General features: G+C 25.5%; 1 protein-coding gene across 1 annotated transcript; it reads left to right on the top strand.

Annotated features, from left to right (window-relative positions):
* The first annotated feature begins 192 nt into the window (after positions 1-192).
* On the top strand, positions 193-19,045 carry LOC129968416 (probable citrate synthase 2, mitochondrial). Its single transcript, XM_056082276.1, has 10 exons — positions 193-613; positions 719-769; positions 2,078-2,185; positions 2,811-3,008; positions 7,397-7,585; positions 8,257-8,456; positions 9,272-9,401; positions 11,445-11,546; positions 14,466-14,675; positions 18,213-19,045. The coding sequence occupies exons 1-10, from the start codon at positions 563-565 to the stop codon at positions 18,375-18,377; spliced, it is 1,404 nt and encodes a 467-aa protein (XP_055938251.1). The 5' UTR covers positions 193-562; the 3' UTR covers positions 18,378-19,045.
* The last annotated feature ends 2,595 nt before the right edge of the window (positions 19,046-21,640 follow it).

Here is a 21,640-nt window from a genome sequence, read left to right as displayed (position 1 = left end):
TTAGTCGATCGAAATCTTTTTAGTGGTAGAGTATCCCAAAATATTTATAGTAAAAAATTTCACATTAATGGGACAACTTTATCAAATTTTTCATTTTTTTTTCACCAGCAAAATAAGGCGAACTTATTTATTTAAATGTATGGGCGGGGCTATTTATTTTTCTGCCTGCTGTGTTTGTTTAGGATCCATGTGTCATGCGCGTAAATTTGATGTTCAAATTTCCGCGCTGAACTAAATTCATCATAATTTTTTCCGCCTTCTCTTTATTTTTTTCTTTTCGAAATATAAGAAATTATTATTATTATTTGCTGTTAACAAAATGTTCTAACTATTTTTCTTTTTAAAATCCTTTGGATAAGTTGAATAGAAAAATTAAACAAAATTGCTCTCTTGATTCACGTAGACTGAAATCCGAAGATTTATTATCTACGTTTTATCTTGATCCCGGCGAACTCGTGTACCGCGGGTGATTTTGTGTGATAACATCTGGCGTGGTCTAGTTATTCTCATTAATACATTGCGGTAATTTATCAACGCTGTGTTATAAATATTTTGTAAAATTATGGCTCTGAATAGTTTCTTTAACAGAGTTTCTCATTCTAGAAATATACAGGTAAACATGATGTTAAACAATATTTTTTTCAAGCGTAAATCTTAGCATAAATACCATTTTTCCATTTGTTGTACTTGTAAGAAATGTACTTTATTTATTTTCCAGAGATTGGTTCCAGTTTTAACATGTGCAAGAAATGTATCCTCGGATAATACGGTTCGTTTTCTCTTTTACTTTTTTTCCCCAATGCAGTCATTTTCTTCATTCATATCTGAAATGCTGATTCTCTTAAAAATGTGATTTGACCTTGTTAAAAAAACGAAAAATATGAACTTTGGTTAATAAGTGCTGTCATGTATTGGTCTGAAAACTAAATGCTTTCTTTAATCTGTTTGTTATAAAAAAAGTGAAAGAAAAAAAAAATTTTTTTTCCTTATCGAGTGGAAGTTATGAATTATTACTTTACATTAATTATGATTTGTTATTTATTAAATGTATTTTTTAACATCATATGCTTTTTTCATTTAATGAATAAAAAAAAAGTAGTGTTTTACTTACTTAAAAGAAAATGAATTATACTATGTAATTATTTATAACGACAAACATTGAATTTTCTTAAGAAATGTATTATTGCATTTGAGTTAATGGAATCTTTACATTTTTCCTATGCTACTTGTATAAAATTTTTCTCCTTGGTTTTAAAAATTGTCTTGCTTATATTTTATTTAATTACTTCCCCTTCCCCATGCACACATCATTGGATTATTGTGAAATAAAATTCTTGTATATTATTCATATAGTTTTTTCCCTTCAAATGCATTTTAGTTATCTTTAAATTCATTGGCTGTTTGGAAATTTATGAGCTTTTTCCTTTTAATATTTAAAAGTAACTGCATTAGAAATTTGCTTTTTAAAGTATAAAATTTTTTTATTTAATAAAAAAATTATTGTATTAAATTTATTATTGTATTATTATTGTAATTATTAAATTATTGTATTAAATTATTGTATTTTTAAAAATTATTGTATTAAATTTTCTGTGCATAATTATGATAGAAGTGCTATAAAAAAAGGCTTATATGATAAAGAAAATCCCAAAATCTACTTTCTTATTGAATTAATCTAAAAAAAAATAATTTAGTACCATTTTTAAATTTTTTAATACAATGTTCAAATAAAACTCCACTAAATCGTAATAATACCATTTAATGGCAAATGTTAGTAATGAATATTAGCCATAACAAAATATCACTTACAATTAAGCTTGATGATAGTTGGTTCCCTCTAATAAAGTGTTGTTTAATTCTTATTTTCTGAACTAGAGAGATTACATTATATGTGAAATTTAAACAAATGCAATAATCATTTGAAGAAGATTTAAGTGAAATGTTTCTGAATTTTCTTGAATATTTTTAAAAAGTTAAAAATATTAAAAATGTTTTAAGTTTTTAAATTTATAATGTATATAATTGCTTTTTACTTGTTGCAAATTATGCTAATTTTTTTATTTTTTTTTTATTTCAGGATCTTAAAAGTGTTATGGCTAAATGCATTATAGAACATCAAAAAAAAGTAAAAGAATTTAGAGAAGTATATGGAAGTAAAGTAATTGGTGAAATTACAATAGATCAAGTAATTATTGCTATTAGTTTCTAATAATAAATCTAAATTCAATGCTTACTTGTCAAAAGTAAGTTTGAGTTTTTTTTAAAAAAAGGGAATTAATATTTCTTGTAAAAAAAAACAAACTCAAAATTCATTATCAAAAACAAGATACTTTTGTTTGTTGCACTAGATCTCTCTCTCTCTCTCGCACACACACACACTATCCTAAAAGTAAAAATTAGATTGTTGAATTTTTTTAATAGATTTAAAAGGGTTATTTACAAATCATAATAGAATTTTTAAAAAATTTCAGAAATTATTTTGCCTTTGTATATTGAAGAAGTGAAAGATAATTGCTTAAAAGTTTCAATAGATTATTAATAATATTCTACTCCACTTTTATTGCTCATAAATTTTCTAGTTTCAATAAATAACATATTTTGTTTACTACCTTAATACAAATATATCCTGATTCAGCAATATAAATCTTGTTAGCTTTTTTACTTTCAAGAAAATTTAAATGTCTTAAGCATTTAAAAAATTTTGTTTTGCATTTTTTAAATATTTTAAAGTAACTTTTAGATTTCACTTTTTTTAAAAAAATTATCTATGAGGAATTATTTCAAATTGATTTATTTCTTGTCCTTTATAGGTTTATGGAGGTATGAGAGGTATGAAAAGTCTAGTTACTGAAACTTCTCATCTTGATCCTGAAGATGGTATTGAATTTAGGGATTTTACAATCCCTCAAATTAAAAAGTTATTACCTAAAGCTCCTGGTGGAGAACAGCCACTACCAGAAGGATTATTTTGGCTACTTTTAACTGAAGATATTCCTACTCCAGAACAAGTAATTATTTTATTGTATTTTCAATTCATCTATTTTTTCTTATCATAAAGTCTTTGTATTTCTTTTCAGTAGTTAAATATACTAACGTTCACTGTAAATGATTGAATTAATTTTCAAAGTTAATTGCAGTTTTATTACCATATTTTAGTAGAGAGAAAATAAAGAACATAAATTCTATTGAATCTGGTAAAACTAAATTTCATTTTGTTAATTGTAATTGTAGTATTAATTTTTCTTGTAATACTTAAATTTATTATTAGTGTTAAGGGCAGAAGTTCATATTCACTATTTTTCACATTTCTTTTTTTATATTGGCATTGATATTAATCCTAATTTTAAAAGATATGAAATGTCATTTTTGCTAGGAGCGGAAAGTAGCGGGAAAAAGTGGTATCTGCTCTTTTACACAGCTGTAAACATCTTTTGAGTTCTCCCCTTTATTAAAAAAGAAAGCAGTTCTTTAAACAGCTTTTGCTCTTTTATATGTATGGGAAGGCAACAATCCAAATTAAGAGTTTTTTTTTTGCAACATTGAGCAGGTAGCAATATAATTCAAATAAAAAGGCAGGAAGCAGAAAAAACGGAAAGCTTTAAGTACTTGTGTAGCTTTAAAAGAAAATTTGTGATGATATATATTAGACTTTGCTTGGGAAGATTAAAACCTCTGCAATTTTCCAACCTGTTAAATTAAGGCCCATAGATGATTTATTACAAAATAATTATTTTTAGAATGCTGATAATCTGAAATTATTACCAGGGTGCATAGCGTCATGAAAAGTCCTTAAAAAGTGCTTAAATTTTAAAAGTTTTAAGCACCTTAAAAGTGCTTAATTTTGTAAAAAAAGCTCTTAAAAGATGCTTAATTTTCTCGAGAAGTGCAAATACAGCATTTTATTTGTTATTATAATTTGAAAGTAGTAAAGGAAGTACTCGGACTAGGATTCCAGGCTGAAATAAATCCAGGAGTACCAATACATATTAAGATAACTTTTCTCCCGCTCCTCCTTTTTTTCAATATTGAGCATTGGAATACTTCAATAATTATCCGAAAGGGAAATTACGAAATATGTACTATGCCATACTTGTTGCAGGTCGAAAAATGTTCCTTTTTTTGAATTTCTCAAACACTAAAATTTTTTTTAATGTTTGAGATGTTGAAGGATTTATTTAAGTTATGTCTAGTAAGTGTATGTTTAACCTTTTATATGTTCCTAAAGAAGAATACGCAGATTGGTCTGATCAGCCGAAAACAAAAAGGCAGAAGGTTGAGTTGGGTGCGCCAAAGAAATATATCGAACATGGGAGAAGCTGCTGTGTAAAAAGATTGCATTGAAACTTCTTTACTATGTTACTCATTCGATCATCATTCTCTTTAATATGTTGTTTTGGAGCAGTCCTTTGAACGATTTATTAGATTGACTTTAATGTACTATACTGAAATGTAATTAATTGCAGCGTTTAGTTATGTTAGTCGATCATGTTAAATCTAGTATGGTGAGATTTTAAGTTGAAGCCATAAGTTTTCAATGATTGTGATGTTCTTCATGGTGTACTTTTTAAATGACCCCATTCATTTGAAAATTATTTTTTGTTGAACTAATCTCACCAAATTTTAATTTTTTCCAAGGGACCCCCCCCCCTGCCAGTTTTGGTGTTTAAAATTTAATGAAATAATTTTTTTTTTGTTAGATTATATTTTGCAGGGCTTAGCTACTATAATTTTATAACGATTTTCCCTTTTTATAATTCTTATCGAATCCCCCCCCCCACTTCCACCAATGAAAACTCCCTTTAATATATAAAAGTCTGACCCGTTCGAAAGAGAGCAATATGCAGCTTAAATCATTCAAATCAGGAATATGAAATTTGGATAGTTATTTTTGATATATTAAAAGCCGACTAAATGTGGATTTTTCAAAATTTTAATTAGAAGTTGAATTAAAAAATAAAAATAAAAAACAATTTTAACATATTTTCACCATAACATCAAAACATATCACACAAAATTTATTTTAACTTTGTTTTAATTCTTAAAAAATAGCCTTTCAATTTATAATAATAAAATTTGTTTGACTTTGCATCTTTTTCTTTTGTTTTAGCAATTTTTGAAAAATTTTAGAAGTTTAATTGAAAATATAAAAACAGAAGTTTTATGCTTTGTCGCTGTAACATCGAAGCATCATTGCAGAACAGTTATTTTTACTTAATTTTAAAAGTTTAGAAAAAGCTTTTCAGTTATACTAGTCTGGTTCGAATGAATGCATTTTTTCCTCATTAGTTTTGGACATAATTTATAGCAATGATTTATATTATAATGAAATTCAAAACATTGTCATTGCTTTTTCAAATTTTTACATCGTTTATTTTACCGCTATTCAAGTCATGATAAAAAAGGGGGAAAAAATTGCTTTCTTTGCTTTTATTTAAACTTAAAAAATTTTAAATCAGTTCATTGAATAAGTTTCTTTATTTGATGAATTCTGTTAAATTTTGAAGCTGTGCGATATGTTGTCTCATACTTTGTTATTTTAAGAAATATTGAAAAATGATCACAGATTTTTATTATTGATCTTATAAAAGTTGGCTTAATTTTTTGGTATAATTAGTTTTTCATATTTATAATCCTTTTTTGTTTTTGTCAAAAACCAAAAAGTCATAATTTGTTTTACATTAGAAGATGCTATGCAAATTTTGCGCATATGCAGGTGTAAATATTAAAATTTAAAAAAATTTAATTTGAAATTACTTTTGAAAAATATTTTCAACAAAAGCTATGTATTATTATAAAATAGAAAATATCATATGCATAGAAAATACGCAGATTTACATATGTGTACTTGTACAAAGATGCTTAATTTTTCTGTCTAAGGTGCTTAAAAGTACTTATTTTTGCAGCAGTTTCTCATTATACACCCTGATTGCGTGCACACACACATACATATATATATAATATACATGTGTGTGTATCTTCATTGCTTATAGTGAGTTCCAAAATTGTTTTGTATTTTCGTTAGAATTCTTGTTCATGTTATTAATTTTAATGCAACTTCATAATGTAATTGATTGATTGCAAAGAAAATGTTAATTATTTACTTATTATTTTTAAATTTGATTTTATTAATATTTCCAATATATTTATAGAAGAGATTTAAGACTTCTATTATATTGAGTTTCTAATTAGAACTATTCCAATTGATAGCTGAATGGACACATTATTGTTGTTTATTACTTTTTTTTTAATTTGGGAGTATCTGCTATAACAGTGGACAATGAAATGTAATTTTGTTATTTTATTTAAAAACCTGCAAAAATTCTTTTTTTTTGAAGCACACTAAAGAGAAGAGGAGGAGGGGGGGGGGACTTTATCAGTATTTTTATGTAGTGCAATTTTTTAGAACTACAAGCCAGATATGATGAACCTGCATTGTCAGTGAAGCTCAATATTATCAGGCAAGCAGTTTGTCAACTTTTTGTACACAGATTTTGTATTATTGTTTAACCTTGAACATCCAAAAGAATTTTTTTTCTTTTTTTTATTTAGTGTGCAGGGAAATTTAAATTGATTTTTTTGATTGACTGGCTTTTCTAAAATAGTGAAGATTGTGTTCTTAGTAAAGCTGCTTTTTCAATAAAATTTTTCTCAGAAAATCCTATGATGAAACCAGAGCCTAAATTTTTCATTTTAATATTGAAGCAAATAAACTTTTTTTCTGGGAAGTACTATAAATTAAGATAAGATAAAAAGCACTTGTAATTATTTCAATGGAATGTCAGCATATTTTCAACGGAAATGTTATTTTGCAAGCATCAATAAGGTGGAGACTTTTTTCTTCCTTTCTTTCTTTGTTTATTGCTAGATACAGGATACAGCTTATTTGAAAATAAAGTGTAATAATGCTGGCAGATATAATTATTTTTAAATTTTTATTTTTAAAAAATAAAAAATTTCTTTATACAAATATTCATTTTTAAAATTATAGCATCGTAATTATAATGATCTGTGTGAAGTGAAGCAAACAAATATTGTAAGATGCCCTTCAGCTGATAAACTAAATTTAAAATCTAGGCTGAGAGGACAACATCAGAGAATTTATGTATATTAAATTTTAAAAAAACGGTACCCATAGAAAGGTATAATGTTTTTAAAAAGTATATGTAACAATAAAATTCATAATTTCATTATGCAGAGTGTTATAAATTCTTCCTAATGTTTTTCATATAAATATGTCAAATTTATTGGAGGCTCATTTCCATTAACTAAAAATAATTTTTTATAAAGTAATTCCAAACAAGAAAATTCTGAACAGATTGGTATTAATATCTGATTTATCTTATATATTATTTAATACATTTTATCATCTATTGATTTGATTGTTTAACTATCTTAGGTGAAATCAATATCAAGACAATGGGCAGGAATGGCTGATCTGCCTCCTCATGTGGTGACCATGTTAAATAATTTTCCTGCTCATATGCATCCTATGTCTCAGTTTAGCTCTGCTATTACTGCATGCCAGACTGAGAGTAAATTCTTAAAAGCTTATTCTGAAGGAGTTTCAAAAGCTAGTCTGTGGGAAGTAATAATTTTTTACTTACATTTTACATTATTTTGTTATCTCTTTGGTAATTAATTATTCCAATTTCTTTTGTTATTATAATATTCCAAATGTTATGCTAGCTATTTTGATATGTACATATAATAATTCTGAATTTATTCTGTAAATTTCTCTCCTTTGAAGTCTAAGTAAAGATTCTGTAAATTGCATGTTTTTGTTTTGTTTTTTAATTATAAATGTCAAAAGTATTGTTAAATTTTTTAAAAATATCCATTTGTAATTTTCATTGTATGTAAGAATATCTTATTATATGGTATTAAATTTTATAAAATATAATTTCTTTCTAGTCTTTTCAATACATGAAGTATTATGATGTATATTTAGACATTTATTGTTGTATGTATATATTGTGCTGTGTGAATATATAAATCTCTCTTTTTCTTACTTGTATAAACACTGAAACTTCAAGAAAGCTGAAGTTTAAAATGTTGACAGCTTTTTGCCTTGAATTTGAAATTAATATTTTTAAATTTATATCTGAATTTCTTTATAGAGATGAACTATTTAATTAGTTTCTCTATAAAAACTGTTAAGTTCTTAAAAAAACTATACACTTAATAGCAGCTAATCCTTTTATTGTTTAGTTGAAAATATTTTAGCAACTTTATGATTGGAAATGTTGTCTTTTGCAGTATGTTTTTGATGATGCCATGGAAATGATTGCAAAACTGCCTACCATGGCCGCTACTATCTATAAAACTATGTATCGTGATGGATCTCCTGTTTGTCCAATAGATATGGAAAAAGATTGGTCTTATAATTTTACTTCCATGTTAGGATATGACAATCCTGATTTCACTGAGCTTATGCGACTATATTTGACAATTCATAGGTAATTACCATTAATTTTATTTATAGATAGATATATTAAAATTGATAAAAAAAATTAATAATTAAATCATTCTGGTATGAATTTTTGGAGAATAAATTTAAATCCTCCTTCCTTGTCATGGTTTTTTTTTTTTTTTTTTCCTAGTTTAACAAATTATGAAAAGATAAATATGGTATCTCTAATTAATCAAATTTGATTGTTGCATATTATTGATAAATTTTTTTTATCATTCTAAGGTAATTCATTTCTACTTAAAAGGATGTAACATCTTAAAGTATCTGCTTTGATTTGGATTTAAATGATATTCCTATGTAAAAATTTTAATTTGTTTAAAATTAAATTTGTCTTTATCAGTATAATTTTCAAACTAACTGTTTGGCAGAAGATTTACTAGATAAAAAATTATATTCTCTTGTGTTTGAAGGCTTTGAATTTTGCTTCAATATACTTATTGGTTTTCTTTGGAAACTGAATTTGTTTACTTTGTGAGTAACACTGATCACATATTAGATAATCATCTTATTCTCTGGTATCTTATAATAACTTTTATCTTAATATTCTCAGTTCATATGATTGAGTCATTTTTCTTCTGTTAATCTGTTTCTTGTAATTGTGCTTCTGTATTCAAAACACATACTGGAAATGATAACAGAACATTTTAGTGCATATTTTATGATTTTAATTTCCATAAACAGTTGAATTTGATTTTATGCAATGAAATTAAAATAACCGAGATACTAATTGTTAATTTTAGTGATAGTTGCATTAAAGCTCTAACTGAATGATGTATTAATGTGTATATTTTTAAACTTTAGTGACCATGAAGGTGGCAATGTAAGTGCTCATACCACCCATCTTGTTGGTAGTGCTTTATCCGATCCATATTTATCTTTTGCTGCTGGTATAAATGGTCTTGCTGGCCCTTTGCATGGCTTAGCTAATCAGGTATATCCCACTTTTCTCATATCTGTTAAAGTTAAATCATCTAAAGAAATTGAGTAAAAATTTTATCTTGACTTGTTGTTGTACTATTTCTGCATAGTTTCCAAGTCGTCATTAAACTGATATATTTCTGCAATTCCTTGAAATCTAAAACATTTATATTGCCAAATTAGACTAGCATCTTTATTATAAACTATTACTGTGTTAGCTATATAAAGTTTTCATTTAAATTATAAGCTACCTTATGCAGATTAATTGAATTTTACCGTATGCCTCTTGGAATTATTTGTACCCTGAATTTAGCAATTTAAGTCATTTGAAATGGGGATTTTTTTTTTCTTCTTTGTCCTGTTTTCAGTGTAAAATAGAGGGTAGGGGGGATTTAATTGCAGTTTCATTTTATTTAAAAATAGTATGACAAATATTTTTTGTTTTTGCAAAATATTTCTTTTTTGTCATAAAACAATGTCTAATCCCCCCTTTAAATATAAAGTATATTTAATATTGTTCATTTCTGCCAACCTACTGGTATATTAGAGATATCGGTTGTATTTCATTTCAGTCAAATCATTTAGATATAATTTTATGTCCATAATTCTGTCTATTGTCAGAAATTAAAGTACTGTTATTTTGTCTTAATTATGTTGTATTTATTGAGTGATTTAATCATTTTTGATGGAGACCAGACTCGTAACATCATTAATCCATTGACTAGCGACTATTCAACACTTGAATCTCCCTGAAGTGACTATTGTTTAAATATCAAAAGAATGACCTTCTTTATTCCAGCTGTCAGTTACATACTAGACCATTATAATCAACTGTCCAGCTTGTTATTAGCAAAATTCGTTGATATCGTTTTCCATTTCAACTTGTTAGAATGTTAAATACATAATTTTACATCTCTGTCATCTGTCTTTTAAATTCTACAATACTGTAACTTCTCTTTTTTATTTGTCTTTAAACTATGGCGATACTAAACAGATACTTCTTCTTCTGCAGTTTTCAGCAGCAAAGAAAAATTGATCTATTAAATATTGGATGGAACAATGAAAGCTGTTATAACAATATAACATTTGTTAATGGCCAATAGTGTAATCTGTTGTTGCAAATTAGGGGAAAAAATTGAAAATTCAGAAAAAATTTCTTTAGATATTAAATTATTATTGTTGAAAAGATAATTTTTTGAATTTTAGGATGACATGAAATTTTTTATGCTGTAATATTTTTGGAAATTATCATGAAAAAACATCAGAATTTCATGTAGTTTTTAATTAAATTGACAATTTTTAATTTTTAAAAAAATCACTCCAAGGTGTACATTTTCACATTTTAAAGAACTTATGTACCAAGTTTGTTAGCTCAAAAGATTCACCCTTTAGAGCTGCAGCACTCTCATACATACACACATCTATCTGTAATATTAATAGAGATAATCTTCGATGTGATTGTACTTAGTTGTTTCACCATTTTGTAATTTTAAAAATTTTTCAGCTTGCCATTAAAAAAAATTATTAGAATTTTGGTGTGTGTTGAATATTAAAATGTATTATTTCAAAAACAAATACGATTTCTGATGTATGAACATGATCAGAACATGACAAATATGATCACTCTGTTGTGAATTTAAAGATTGATAAATTCATGTATTTGAAACATAGATATTTTCTATTCAATGTTTTTAATATTGCATTTATTTTTTCCGTTTTCTATATTATTATGGTTTATTGAATAATTGTTCTTAAATATATAATTTTTTTATCTCTTAAATTTAATTGCATATTTTGTAAACTTTAAAAGATACAGCTATTCAATTGTTCTTCCTCTATTTCATCATATCCATTATGGTTATGTGTTGGAATAAAGAAGCAAGATTTTCCCTCTCTATTTTTATTAAACAGTATTATCTAGTGTGGAATTTGTAACTCATCTTGAAGTATGCAGTATTATTTGTCTTAATATGTTTTTTAACAATATTTATGAAATTGCTTCTAAGAATATTGCAAAATCGGAGGTAAAATTTATTTGTTTGTACTTATTTTAAAGGAAGTTCTTGTCTGGTTAACTAAACTTCAAAAAGAACTGGAAGATGACTTCAGCGAAGAAAGAATTCGGGAATTCATATGGAAAACCTTAAAGAGTGGACAGGTATGCATACAGTATAGTATTGAATTGCACAGATCTAGCTTTCATTTGATATTCCTTTATTAGAATTTCTTTTGAATCAATGTTAATAGGATGAATCTTTTGAAATTTCATTTGTGTGGAATGTCACAATATATATATATATATATATATATTGATTTTGGTTTATTGGAGATAGGTAAAATAATTTTTTAAGAATTTTTGATGGTTGATTTCTTTTAATATTAAAAATATATATTTTTAATATAATTTTTATTCTGTTTTTCTGTATTATTTCAGATTTCTAAAAAATTGTTATGTTTATGATACATTAACATGGTTTAAAACTCCATATTGCATGTAATAATATTAACAATTTCAAATAACTGAATATGGGACCTAAATAATCTTAAACACATTACCTAAAGACATATTGTAATTTATGCATTTCAAGCCAAAGACTCTAAGAATCTCCATTTTCAATCTGTCTCTTTGAAGATTTGCAAATCTTTTCTAAAAATATTCGTAAGACATGGTATCAATATTTTTCAAGATTACTTTCAAGTTGTTTTGTTCATGGCTTTTCCCATCTCAACAATCTTGCTCATAAATGCAATGAATGTTTTGCTGTAATGTGATTTTGTTATTTTTTGATAAAAAAATTTTCAAAATATTTAGTGATGGAAATAGATGCAGATTTCCAAATAGTTTTTCAATATTTGAACATTGAAATATTTTTATTACTGGTAACCATGTCAGAATGCAGCTATTATTTACCTTTTTAAATTTTATTTCCTTGAATTGGAGGAGACTCTCTTCATATATTTTAGACTGGATTTCTATGTAGTCTTTATGCTTAAACTTTGAAATCCCAAAGCTAAATTCATTTTTCTACACAACTAGTTTTGTAACTCGGCAACACAAAGATTGCACACTTTGTGAAGAAATTATGATTTTTCTTAACTTTTCTATTTTTATTGAATTGAATTTTAAATTAGCAATTTTCAGAAATGAAAAATTATTAGATTATATTTTGTCTTTATTTTTCAGTTATAAAATATTCACAATTAGTAATTAAATATATTTTGATCATTCAAGCCCTTATTTCTTTAATTTAAGAAATAATTATATATATGCATATGTACACACACACACACACACACATGCTCAATGTATTAATAATAAATAGAGTAGCAGATATTTTATTGTTTTGAAGTATCTGCTATTCTACTTGTTAATTCAATAAGTTAGTACATTGCAAATTAATTTCATTCCTTAATATTTATTGATGCTGTTACCTATTGATATCGGATCACCGTCTATTAATTTGCAATCTGTTGTAAATATTTGTAATTGTTGAAAATATTTCTTACTGCTGTCATAATAAAATTATCAAAAATAAGAAACAAATAATAAATTTGCTTTAAAACAATATTTGTATATATGTTGAATTGAAAATATTTCACACATCTTATTGCATTGTCTGTTGTTAAATTTTTGACAATTGATGTAATTGGCATATGATAGAACAAAATTAGAGACATTTTTTAATTCATCAAGAATTTTACTATAAAATGGTTGGTAAAATAATTAAATGCTATCATTATATAGTAATTAATTATTAACATTTTTATAAAATTTCTTATAAAATTATGCAAATTCAAATCAAATGGGATATTTTTTTACTGTGTATATAAAGTAATTAAATATGCTTGGAAAATACTATAATGAATTTCTATAAAATTCTGCTGTTAAGTTTTGCGAATATGTACAGATCTTTGCTTTTAATTTGTAGGTTTCCATAATTCTTATTTATCAAGTAGATATTTGCAGTGGCGGATTTATTCTTTTTGCAACTCTATGCAATGTATATCATGAATGTTATCAAATGGTCAATTAAGCTTCACATTTTGTAACTTAATCAATGTTTTAAAAATATATTTTAGTCGATTGTATTTATTATTTTATTTTAGTAACTTTGTGAAAATATTTTATTTATTTAAAACTATTTGTTTAAAAGCAAAGTAATAAAATTCTTGAGACTAACTATAATTATTTGTAAATGATTTCGTTACTTCAAATTAAAAAATTCCTTCCTTCTTTCCAAATTTAAGCATTTAATTATTTTGAAAGATTATTACAAAAAATAAAATTTCAAACAAATGTAACATTAAAAATTATTTTAAAACTTTTTAGGTATAATATAATCTAACCAATTAATGAATAATATTCCAATATATTTTTAAAAGGTAATTGCTTATGCTTTAATTTATTTAATAATGATGCAAGTAAGTATACATTGTAGTTCTAATATTTTTAATTGTCCTGCCTGTGACCACCTCCTCAGTTTAATGTTCCTAGACAGTGAGTCAGAAATATGCCACTGTATATTTATTTTTCAGAATTAAAAAATAATAATTTTTTTTATTAATATCTGTGAATATAATTCAGGAATTCAATAACTATTGTAGGAATTCATTATTTTGTAGAAGCTTTCGGCGAGCTAACTTTTTGAAACAAATTGTTTTGAGCTCTTTTAACTCCAAGCATTCCATAATTAATCTGAAGATAAGTAACAAATCTGAGGTATTGTTTTGCCTTGTTAATGTGTCATCTCATCAAGCATACTTTGCATGCTTTAACAACTTCCATTGACAATTGATCATCCAAATTTTAAATGATGACCAGAAATATGAGTTGCATATCAAGTTTTATAATACCTCATCTATAGCATGAAATCTAAATGATTAAGCTTATCAAAATTTGTCATTTCATTTTTTTTAATTGTGAATGAGTCATTTTTTGTTATTTAATATGTTTAATTGATTTAATTTGGAAAATATTTAAAGGCTTTTAAAGTGCTGAAAAGAAACTACAATATTGTTTGGAAATATGCTGACCTCAACTTACTAATTTTTTCTTCTTTGCAAATTGTTATTTTAGGTGGTACCTGGTTATGGTCATGCAGTTTTAAGAAGAACTGACCCTCGTTATATTGTTCAAAGAGAATTTGCTTTAAAACATCTACCTCATGATCCCATGTTTAAACTTGTTTCACAGTTGTATAAAATAGTTCCTCAAATTCTTTTAGAGCAAGGAAAAGTCAAGAACCCTTATCCTAATGTTGATGCTCACAGTGGTATTTTGTTACAGGTATGCATTGCTTTAATTTATTTAAAAAGTATACTTCTTTTCTTTTAGCTGACGACATTATAACCATATTAATTACATTTTTACAAGTAAATGTCTTCAAACAATCTGCAGTTTAGAAAATTACTCTAAAAGAATGGTGAAATATAATTTATAAGATCAAACAAAAGTATATGCTGAAAATCAATGAAAGTAACTTTTATAGTAATTCTAATCATTTATTGTTTGTTAGTTTTAGTGCTACATATTTTTAATTTGCAATTTTTTGATATATCAGATCTTTTAATCAAAAAGAAAAAAAGTTTGCTGATTAATTTAAAATAACTTATTAAATTATATTATTTTTTACTCCTTGATCAGGAAAGTTTCATTGTGCTAAGAGATTAGATTTTTACTTTTATCAAGTACTAGCCGCCTTTGGCGACCAGCCGGTTTGCCAATCTTAATGTTCGTTTAAATTTTAATAATTAAATATTTTACGCAACTTTAATAGATTCTTCATCAAAATATTTAAAAACTTCTAATTTTGATAGTCATATAATTCACTGATAATATTATAAAGGCCTTCAGTCATAACGTAATATTATCTCTCTAATTTTCTGTTAGCTCCCGTAGAATTTATGCTTTAAATTAAAGTGGAAAGAATTAATCTGCAATTAATATCATAATATTTTTTACTGAAACAAAGCATTTTTTTATAATATGATTACTGATAACAGAGTCACTGAGCGTTTAAACTTTATGGGCACTAAAGAATATCTTTCTTAACTTATGTAATATCTCAAGAATTTGTCAACAAAATTTTCTGAAATTCATCATGAACAGATCGATTCATTAACAATGTTTAATTTTAAATGCATCAAACACTAAGAAAATAAAACGAATCATTTAAAATAATCGGTCGAACACAGGTTAAAAAAAAGCACTTAAAAATGATGTACTTAAAATTATAAGCATATACAAAAAATATATAACTAACATAAATACAATTTAATTACAAAAGCATGCAACTAACCTAAAAATAATTTAAATCAAGAATCATCCGTTGATAATATTGTTAACAATCAGAACACAATGCACTTGCGTGAATTTCCAATGCCCGTTACGGTAAGGCAAATGCGTGAATTTTTCGCTATGCACATTAGAAATTTTTAATTTCCTTTATTCTGTGTTATTTTAATTCAAAAATACTTCAGAATGAATCTGATAGATTGATTAATTAACAATGTTTAATTTTAAATACATCAAATACTAAGAAAATAAAATGAATCGTTTAAAATAATCGGTCGAAAACAGGTTTAAAAAACTACTTAAAAAACAATGTACTTAAAACTATAAGCATATACAAAAATATATATAACTAACATAAATACAATTTAATTACAAAAGCATGCAATTAACCTAAAAATAATTAAAATCATTAAAAACAGGTTAAAAAAAAACTACTTCATAAACGTTATACTTAAAACTATAAGCATATACAAAAAATATATAACTAACATAAATACAATTTACTTACAAAAGCATGCTAACCTAAAAATAATTAAAATCATCCGTTGATAATGGTTACCATGGCAACAATCAGAACATAATGCGCATGCGTGAATTTTCTTCGCCAGTTAAGGTAACGCAAATGCGTGAATTTTTCTACACCAGTTGGGGTAACGCTATGCAGATTATACATTTTTAATTTCCTTTATTCTGTGTTATTTTAATTCAAAAGTACTTCAGAATGAATCTGAAACAGGGATTAATTAACAATGTTTAATTTTAAATGCATAAAACATTAAGAAAATAAACCGAATCCTTTGAAATAATCCGCCGAAAAATGTTAACCCTAGTCTCATTACTGTTGGGAGAAAAAAAAAACTGAAGTCTTACTCATTTGGCGGTGGAAGATTTTTTTGGCGGAAAAGTTGGCGGTGGAGAAAATGGAAGATTTTTTGGCGGGAAAGTTAGTTTTTAATTAATAATTAAAATTCTAATTAAAAATTCAAAAAAAGGGACCCCAGGTGCACATTTCCGACCTCTAAGGTATACGTGTACCAAATTTGATAGCTGTATGTCAAATGACCTGGCCTGTAGAGCGCCAACACACACACACACACACATTGAGCTTTATTATAAGTATAGATTAGGTGCCTTCCTGGCAACCAACTGGTTCATCTTGTATATTAAGTTTGTTTAATTACAATTAAATCTCTTTTGCATAATTTGTTAACTCATTGAATGAAATATTTTTAATAATAGAATTGTGATAGGCATTTCATTTATTGTATGAATTTATTTAATGGAGTCGAGACAAATGGCATCAAACTTACTTGCTAACGTAACTGTTTGCACCATTTCGTATCAAATTGAACATTGTGTAGCAATTTCATTTCCTTATAAAACAGGCAGCTGATTCCAATATTAAAATTACACCATTAGTTTTAATTGTGATGTCTTCTTTCCTCAGTAGTAATATATTATGAAGATGGGAAGTTGCCAGTTTAATGGCTGAATTCCTAGTGATTAATGTTCGATGTCAAATTACCCTTAATTTAATTATAGGGATGTATATGTTATGGGAAGATATGTATTACAAGTGGCAACAGCCTTTAGGACTTGTTCTTAGTTTCCTATCTTTTGTTGTTGAGATGAGTCATTCAAATTTCCCTAATTGCCAGAGTAAAATTCCTGTGTGATTATGATTAATCGAATATATTATCATGTCTTACAGCATATTAAGTGATTGCTAATAATAAAATTAAATAAGTTGCATGTATTTTTTAGCATATCAGATTTATTAATTTATTTCTTAAGATTACAAAAAAAAATTACTGAAATAAAGTGAAAAAAAAATCTAAAAATGATAATAATATTGCCAAGGAATATGAAATAAGTTTCCATTCCTTAGTTTTTAATAGTGGAAATAATAATAATAATTCTTAAAAACAATGTTGATTTATTGAAACAATGAAGAAATGTGCCGCTTCAGTTATTGTATAAAAATAACTTTAAAAATTGTGTAAATTCATGGAAAAATTTTACAAAACTAAATTGATATCATTACAAATTTTTTTGATATTTTAGATAGTGTAGAAATAATTTTTTTCCCAATATTTTAAGAAGTTAATAAATAGATGAGAAAAATTTGCATAATTTAATTACAGTTCTTTTTTAAAAACATCTTTGTGTTCTTTTCCATTCTTGCATTTATATCTGCACTATTTGGTATCATTAAATCTAATGGTTTGTCTGTTGGCTCCAATACATTAATTTTTATTATTAATAGAGATTGGATTTTCTGAATTTATTTTGTAAGCAGTTGTTCTTCCTGAAGTTTAATTAAGCTGCAGAACTTTGGAAAGAATAATAAAATGGTTTTGAAATAATTTATTAATGCCATTAAACTTGTTTAATAGAATAACAGATCTTTTTTTAAATCTGAAGGAATAGGAAACTGAATTATTCCAGATACCATTACTTTTTATTAACTAATAGAGCTCTTACATTGGTCTTATTAACTTTACTTAATAATAATCTTTATTTTTACAGTACTATGGAATGACCGAAATGCAATATTACACAGTTTTGTTTGGAGTATCAAGAGCTTTGGGAACTATGGCATCTTTGATTTGGGACCGTGCTCTTGGACTGCCAATTGAAAGGCCAAAATCTATGACCACAAATGGTCTCATGAAAGTTGTTGGTGCAATATAAAATAAATCTTTTTATTATTATTAAGGTCAATTTTCCACTTCCTTTTTATATTCAAGATTTTTTAATTCTTGAAATCAAATCTCAAATAAGTTGTATAACATTTATGCAAATTATTTTTACTTTGTAAATGCAATGTGCAATAATTATTTTTAGATTGATTTGTGCATTAAAATTTTTAAAAGTGTATTATAAATTCTACTAGTTGAAGTAATTTAAACTGTAATTACAATTTGTATATTTAATAAATAAATAATACACTTTTATGCTCAACATAAGAAAAGTTCCTATTAAATGGTTAATGTTATCTAGAAAAGCTGTACTTGAAACAAATATTCTTATAAATCCATGTTTTTTTTTTTTTAAGAACTTGTGCAATTTTTAAGCTTATATATAGTACTTAATGAATATTTCTTATAAAATTTTCAATCTTATACTCCAATATTTCAATATACTTTTATGTAATTTATCCAAGATGGAATTTAAGCTGTTGGTGCTGTCTTTATTTTGTGGACCAAACTGTTGAAAATCTCTATTAACATGTAATATAAGAATTTTGTGACCTTTAATAGATATATATTTTTATACATCTTTCTTTTGTTATAATAAATTTGTTACTTTATGTCTTGAGAAAAAATATTATTATCAATTAAACACTTAAGTATTTGATATTACTTTTCAAGAATAAAATCAATAACTTACAATGTGAATGTTTTATTTTGTAAATATATTGATTTTTAAACATTTCCATACAACATTTTATCATTTAAACACCTATCAAATACAGATTCAAGTTATATGAATTATTGCATTTTTATTGTCTAATTTATATATTATTTTTTGAGATGAATAAAAATTTCAATTCTGATATTTGAAAAAAGAAAGAACAAGTAAATGTATTTAGTAGTTGTTTTGTCAATCAACTGTTATGTAAAATTTAATTTTAGCTAAAAACTATTTTGTAGAATAGTTATAATACACTTTCAGGTTCAAATTTATTTAAATTTTTATTTATTAATAAAGTAAGTGAATTAGCTAATGTACAATAAAAATCCAATATATGATAAGAAAATGAAATTCTTGTAGTATATATATTGGATGTTTTCTGATGTCTTATTTTGTTGTTTGCATTCACATTTTAGCTTTTTCTTGGATAATCTTTTTTCTTCAATAATTAATCTCAATAGCTCTGATATTTACTAAGCTTTTCATGGAAAGTTTGAGATTTGAATTTGCCATCATGTTTTTGAAAAGGGAATTTATTTTAAAATTAAATCTATCGAATAGTGAAAATTTTTTATCTGGAAACAGAAGCTATTTCCTTTTTTATTGCATAAAACCAGCTTATATTAAAGATCTTGCAATTTAATAAAATTAGTTTGCAAAAATACTATCAAAAATTGTTAACTATACATAGAAAACTTAGAAAAAAAATCTATATTTTCAGATTTTTTAAAAAGATTTTAAACAATAGACAGGGATGGACAAAATAACACAAGCATTTTTGAAGCAACTTGATCTCTATTGATAGGCGATTGACCATCTTTTTACATGAATTACAGTTTCACTGTTCTAGTCCTTTCCATTTTAAGATACAGAAATATGTATCAAAAGGAATTAGTGAAATTCAGAAAATGTCCTTATAGGAGGAAGTAAACTGCAAGGCTTCCTATCTAAAAACTAATTATAGTATTCAAATTTGGAAGTTATATGAAGTGTACTACATTCACAAAAGCAGTCTCAAAGAATTCAGCTGTGTGAATGAAAACATATTAATGCATGGAATAAAGCTAATATCATTGAGTGAAAATGATTGGTCAGAATATGGATATATTATCCTGTAACCTATAATTCTACAATTTACAGCAACATTAAACTTCTCACAGTAAAATGGAGACAATCAACATAAGTTTCTACTGATATCTTTTCAAATGGGAACATGTCCGTTGGTTTAGAATGATATGAAGGCAAATTGTCTAATCAAATGACATTTCCCCATTGTTGTCCAGTTTATAATTTTCTGATATTTTAAGACATTGCAATAGCATTATCAGTGGTTTTGAAATATCTGCTCAACTATGAGTGTTTGCAGAATAGATTTTACAGAATAACTTCCTGTAGATGTGTGTTCATTTTGAATATTATTTGGGATGCTGTTTGTTACTTTGTTTTCTTAACACATCTATTTCAAAACTTTTTTATCTTTTAAATCAACTTCAACCTTCAGCCATTACTTTGTATACATGGCAGATGTCATTCTCTACTTGATATAGGTTATCCTTACAGACAATACTAATAAAAGTGACCATCTCCGTTACTATTATCTTGAGATCCATCTTAACTGTGCCGCTTTGGAAGTCTAAGAGGTCTGCTACAATGAAATTTTAACAATTTCACATTCATCTGAAACACCTCAAAATTAATGAAAGTATACATTAGGTTTCAACACTGTTATTGCATTTATTCATTTTGTTCAATTCTGTATATATAAATGAAGAAATATATAATTTAATATATTTTTCAATACATCTTTAGAAATAGAGCAAATCTTATTAAAATATTGCTCTTTTTTATGCTCTAATGTTTAACAAATGTTCAGAGTGGCAAATTTAATTTTATTAATCATAATTTTTAATTTGTTATATTCAGGAACATTTACATGTTTAATATAAGTGTTACACTAGAATTCCTTTAGATTTTATATTTGATTTTTTTTTTTTTTTGAAAAATAAACTTACTAGGAAAACTTTTTAATTAAAAAGAATTGCTACTCTACAAAAAAAAAAAAAAAAAAAGTTAACCACCTCTTTAATGGTCGGTGCCAGTTAACAAAGCTGAAACTTTAATACATAAAAAAAATTTTTTTCACTATTTTGTTAAGTTGTAATGTTAGTTAAAATAGAGGTAAATGCACATATTTGAAAAACATTACAGGTACTCATACATTTAGTGCAAATATATATATATATATAGTGAGAGAGAGACTATTTCTAATTCCCTATTTGATGTCATTATTTATATTAAATCAAATCAAAATTATGTATTGCCATTGACAATTTGCAAGTGTATGAAGTTTCCAAACCGCACACAAAAAAAGATGCACTTGTTTTTGTTTGTAAAATACATAAGAAACTCTCATTAGATTTTTAAATAAATTTATTCAAATAAGTAGTAAGCTATTTTTTGAAAATATCTTTAAGATATTTTGTTTAATTCAAAGCAAAAGAATTATATAGGATAAAATCAGCTATAAAATATATATGTTG

This window comes from Argiope bruennichi, chromosome 1 (genome assembly GCF_947563725.1).
Source record: "Argiope bruennichi chromosome 1, qqArgBrue1.1, whole genome shotgun sequence".
In the NCBI taxonomy this organism is placed as follows: domain Eukaryota; kingdom Metazoa; phylum Arthropoda; class Arachnida; order Araneae; family Araneidae; genus Argiope; species Argiope bruennichi.
This window is presented reverse-complemented; position numbering and strand designations above follow the sequence as displayed.

Bases quoted from the DNA above. Each gene is read 5' to 3' on its own strand.
- LOC129968416 (XM_056082276.1), top strand. From the start codon at position 563: ATGGCTCTGAATAGTTTCTTTAACAGAGTTTCTCATTCTAGAAATATA. The intron at 9,402-11,444 runs GTATATCCCACT...CTTATTTTAAAG, and splicing joins TGCATGGCTTAGCTAATCAG to GAAGTTCTTGTCTGGTTAAC. The intron at 11,547-14,465 runs GTATGCATACAG...TTGTTATTTTAG, and splicing joins AAACCTTAAAGAGTGGACAG to GTGGTACCTGGTTATGGTCA.